Genomic DNA, 5102 nt, shown 5'->3' on the forward strand with positions numbered 1-5102 from the left:
CTCAGGTTTCTAGCAATCACTTTACTGTATTTCTATACCTTGGGTTTCTCTTTGAAGGTGCCCATGGATTCTGTAAAATCTGTATTTATTTTGCCATCTGGTTACAATATTTCTGAGAAAATTTCTTTTATATAACCTCTTAAAATATGGCATCCAAATTATTTACTTCTTCTTACTTTTCTTGGATCTATAATATGATTCCTTTTTTATTGTTTTGTTCCCTGTTTTTGAGGTCAGTACTGATAGTATATATATATATATATATATATATATATATATATATATATACTATATTTTGTATATAGTATATATATATAAAATCCAATGGAATTGCTTGTCAGCCTGGGAGGGGGGAGGGTGAGAACATGAATCATGTTAACCTTGGAAATATACCTTCAAATAAATAAATAAATAAATATTTTTAAAAAATTATAGGCTTTGGTGGGTCCTGCAGAGCTGTGTAAAGGCTTAGTGTAGGGGGCCAGCTACCTGCTTACCTCGAAGTTCAGAAATGCTCAACGCCCAATTTAGCACCAAGTAATAATTTGTTTTTCCTTTTTTTAACCACAGTAAACAATCTTAACTGGTGGAAAGAACAGATGACAAATCATATTTGAAGCAATGAAAATTAATCAATATGCTTAAAACTGACATCTGACGGGTTTTTTTAGAGCTTTGAGGACTTTCCCCCTTTCATTTACTGAACAGGAAGCCTACAAAAGTAGGAAAGAGACCTACTTTCAAGGCCATCACCACCAGAGATTAGTGTTGACACATTTGCATGTTTTAATGTGGGCAAGGCAGCTGGGATGGTCTTTTTATTATTTACTTTAAACCTGGACTGACAAAGGCTTTAGAGAAGCTCACCTTTAAACCAAAGACAACAGCATACACCTCTTTTGTACTGCATTAAAATGGGGCTATAGAGAAGAGTTTTACTTTACTTACATTAAGCCCTGTTATAAAAAGTGCCAATTGCCATATACCTGCAGCACCCATTCTCTGCAGGTCTCTCTGGCTCTGGAATTGAACCGTGCCCCAAGTTTTGATGCTCAGTCTTCTGGGTTCTGGGCAAAAACAGTATCACATTTGTGTGCTTAGCTCATAAAGGTAGTGGGGCATAAAGAGCCCTGACTTTGGAACTATGAGGACCTGGGTGTGAATTCTATCAGCACACAGCAGCTCTGTGACCCCGAAGGCAAGTCCCATTCCGGAGAGTCTCAGTTTCCTCATTTGCACCATGATGACACTACCACCAGGCAGCCTCGAAAGGGCAGTGGCCGCCAGGGACACACAAAGTAGGCAGGATGGCGGAGAGCTGGCCTTGGAACTCCAACCAGGTAAATGACCTGGATGAACTCCGCAACTCTTTCCGCTGATCTGATGTCCGTGGCAGAGCTGGCTCCTGGGAGGGAAGGAATTCCCTAAGACCTTACCTGTCCAGTCCCTAAGCCTCCGGGGTTTGCAAAGCCGTTCCGTTCGCATACCTATATTCTTTCCCTCCTTTCTCCCAGGTGGAGGTGAAGGCTCGTTTTAACAAGCCCTACAGAAAAGGGGGGAAGCTGTAGTATATTTCGGGGGCTAAGCAGCCCCTGGGGGGGGGGGGCAAAAGTCTTAGAAGAAAGGAGTTCGCTTTGCCAACCTTAAGGAGCCGCATAAAGGACCAATCAGGGCGATAAGCAGCGCTTAACAAATACCAGTTGGCCGAATCCCCAAATTCCCCGCCGTACCCCAGCGTGGTTGGTGGGAGTGGGGGTGGGGGTTGTCACCTTTAAAGATCGCTAGAAAAATTTTCGCATTTCCTGCTCCTTCCATGCATGCACGCATGCACACACATATACACGCGCATGCACACACATATACACGCGCGTGCACACACGCACGCTCGGGTCCGGGCACTTCTAGAGAACTCTAGAGCCTTACTGAAGAAGGGAGGAAGAGAAGGTGGGATGAACGGCAGCACTGGCCTCTAGCTGCGGCCGTGCTCTCCCGAGACGTGCCGGGGTAGCTGCCGGCATCCCCACCTCCAGAGGCGGGGAGAGAAGAGGAAGGGGATGGTGTCGGGAGAGGCCTCGGCCACCTCCTCCCGCCCCTATCGGGCCGGTACCCTGGCGGCGGCAAGGCACTCACCTCCTCTCGGTGGCTGGACGGGCACTTCTTCCGCAGGCGGCCCCAGTTGAGCAGGTTGCCGGTCTGCAGGTGCAGGGTGCTGGCTCGGCGCAGTAGGACCCCAGCGGCTCGGCTGTCGGTGCCCATGGCGGCGGCGGCTTCGGAGCCGGAGCGCGGGGCGGGCGGAGCTCTGGGCCACCCGGGGGGAGGGAGAGGAGAGGGAGGGTCTGCGAGCGCGGCTGAGAGGAGCCGCGGGAGGGGATGGGAGCGAGGGGAGGGTCCGCAGGGAGGCCCGGTCGGGAGGCGGGAGTGGCTGCAGTAGCCGCAGGAACTGTGACCGTGACCGTGACCGTGACCGCCAGGAGTCTGGGCCCGGCCCGGGGGAGCTGCTGTTTCCTGGAAGGCAATGACTAAGCAAAAACGGCGGCGGGAGAAAATGCTTTGTAACCGTTACCAGCCACCCGCCGGAGGGGGGGGGGGCAACCGGGTTGGGCTGGAGGGCGGAGCTTGGCTGGGGAGGGACCCGAGACGCGTTGCGGGCGGAGAGAGGGCGGAGCCCGATCTGGAGAAGGCGGGGCATGGGCAGAGTGGGCGGTGCCTGACGGGGGCGTGGCAGTACGGTGGAGCTGGGCTGGGAAGAGGCGGAGTCTAGCCGGTGGCCGGGTAGGGGGCGTGGCCAGAATGGAAGGGGAAGGGGGAGGTCAACTCCTGTCCAGAATGGGGCCTAGGAAGTGCAAGTCTTGGGGTCAGGTGGGAGACTACCTCCAGCGCGTGGCTGCGGCAGCTGGGAGAGGATTCGGCCCCTGCCCTGGCCCCAGTCGTGGACTCTATGCCATGCTGTTGCCAGTATGGTCTCAGGCTTGTACCCGAGGGATGTCAGATGGATGGCCGTATTGACAGAAGCTTCTTCCTGTCAAACCTAAGGTTTTTCCTGTTTATTCGCTTGTTTGTTTTTGTTTTTCTTAAACTCCCGTTACCAAAACCCAGCCTCAGTCTTCCTGTCCTGGCCTAGTCTCAGGTTAGGACTCCTGGAGGGAGGGAAAAAGAGACAAAGAATCACGACCTAGCGGAGGAATGTGAGTAGGTTTCCCTTGGAAAACATTGTGTTCAAGCTTCTGCCTTCCAGCATCACTCTGCAATCTGCCACTCAGGCCTGAAATGTTGTCCTGTCTCACTTCCCTTCCACATCCACCTAGGCAGCACTCTCATTGGGTTCTTATTTGCCCTCCCCAAATCCAGACTCTGGTTCTCTTGTATATATCCTGTATTGATTTATGTGTTAATCTCTCCAGGAGAATGCAAGCTCCATAAGGGCAGGGGCTGGCTCCCTCACTTTTATATTTACACCATCTTAACTTTGCCCAGTGTCTGGCACATAATATGCACTTGGTAGCTGGCAAATGGGGAGATGATGGACAAGATAAATGAATACATGGGAAAGGAACACCTAATTGCTTTTGATAATGGCTCAGATAAATGATATCCTCAAGTCCTGAAAGAAATTTGCCTCTTTTTGTATCCCCAGTGTTTAGCAAAAGTTGCTTAATAATAATAATTAATAAATAATAATTAATAATAATAAAAGATGCTTAATACATGTTTATTAATTGATTGATGTGATGATTGAACTAATCAAGACATATTTGAAAGACTTATGGAAAAGGAAAAGGGTACTACTAAGTTGGAGAAGAACAAAGGTCTATATTGTCAGAGAGAGAGAGAGAGAGAGAGAGAAAGAGAGAGAGAGAGAGAGAACTAACATGATCTGTGCCAGGCCAGAATCTTGACATGGATTCTTGGGGAAATTCACACATTGTGAAAAAATAGATGATGTCTAGTCAGTCAGTCTATAATATTGACAAAGTACCTATTATGTGTCAGGCCTACTGATACAGATAGGAAAAAAAAGCTAATCCCTGATTTCAAGGAATTTATACAGGGTAAATAAAACATATGGAGTAGAGGTACCCCGGGAAAGGTACTTTAATTTGGGAAGTCACAGGAATGGTTAATGGAGCCACAGGGGAGTTCATTGATATCCCCTTTTCAGAAACAATGATAGTATTGATTTGATGACAGTTCCCAGAGCAAGAGGGAAAAATAGGAGAAGGAAATGTCTATGAAGCAGCAAGGAAATTGGCAATTAAATGGTTGGTATGGATGGTTGGAAACATGGTCTGGTGTCTGGAGCCATCTAAATATGACTTTATACTTACCAGTTAGGCCATTTGGGCCTTTGGGTGGAAATTATGACTACAACATATGGACAACAGCAGGTGCTGAAAAACTGAAAATAAATATCATACAGAGGGCAAGGAAGAAGTGGTATGAATAGGCTGTAATGAAGAACATTGAAGAAGATTGGGAGTAAATGACAGCATCAAGAAAATGTACAAGAAGAAAAGGAAGGCTGATTTCATGGAAAGGATAAAGGATGATAGGTAACCCATGTCCTTCACTGACATTATTATGATATCATTATGGATTTTAAAAATTCATATACCATGTAGTTATCATTGGGAAATATCATTTTACAAGATTTAATCAACCTTGTTCAAACCCACTTTATCAGTACCCTAGATCCTTCTGATTTGTAGAGTTGAGCTGTAAACTCCATTTAAGGAAGAGGGACAGGACAAACAAATATCTCAAACATCTCCCTCTTCTTTTCCCACAGCTGCACTCATTTTGGACTTCTTTAACTTCTCCCCCATATTCCTATGCCAAGAACCTCCCTTTTTTTCAGCTTTCTTTTGTATGTTGTTTTCTATTAGAAATAAAAGCTCCTTGAGAGCAGGGACTGTCCTTATTTTTCATATTTGTATGTCCAGTTCTTAGCACAATAGCTGGCACATAGTAGGTGCCCACTAAATGTTTATTGACTGACTAATGTTGGAAGAAAGTAAGGAAGACCTCTAGCACGTCGAGTAGATTTGTTATAACAAACTTAGGAAGAAAATGGATAATATGAAAAATGCTTTAAATCATTAATA

General features: G+C 46.6%; 1 protein-coding gene across 2 annotated transcripts in view; it reads right to left on the bottom strand.

Moving 5' to 3' along the window:
* Positions 1 to 2506, bottom strand: part of GCLM (glutamate-cysteine ligase modifier subunit) — a 29825-nt gene extending 27319 nt beyond the window's left edge. For both annotated transcript variants that reach the window (XM_044672011.1, XM_044672009.1), the window contains exon 1: positions 2131 to 2506. In XM_044672011.1, the coding sequence (XP_044527946.1) occupies positions 2131 to 2256 (126 nt within the window). In that variant the 5' untranslated portion in view covers positions 2257 to 2506. The remainder of the gene's footprint in view (positions 1 to 2130) is intronic.
* Between the last annotated feature and the right edge of the window lie 2596 nt (positions 2507 to 5102).

This window comes from Gracilinanus agilis, chromosome 4, assembly GCF_016433145.1.
Source record: "Gracilinanus agilis isolate LMUSP501 chromosome 4, AgileGrace, whole genome shotgun sequence".
Lineage (NCBI taxonomy): Eukaryota > Metazoa > Chordata > Mammalia > Didelphimorphia > Didelphidae > Gracilinanus > Gracilinanus agilis.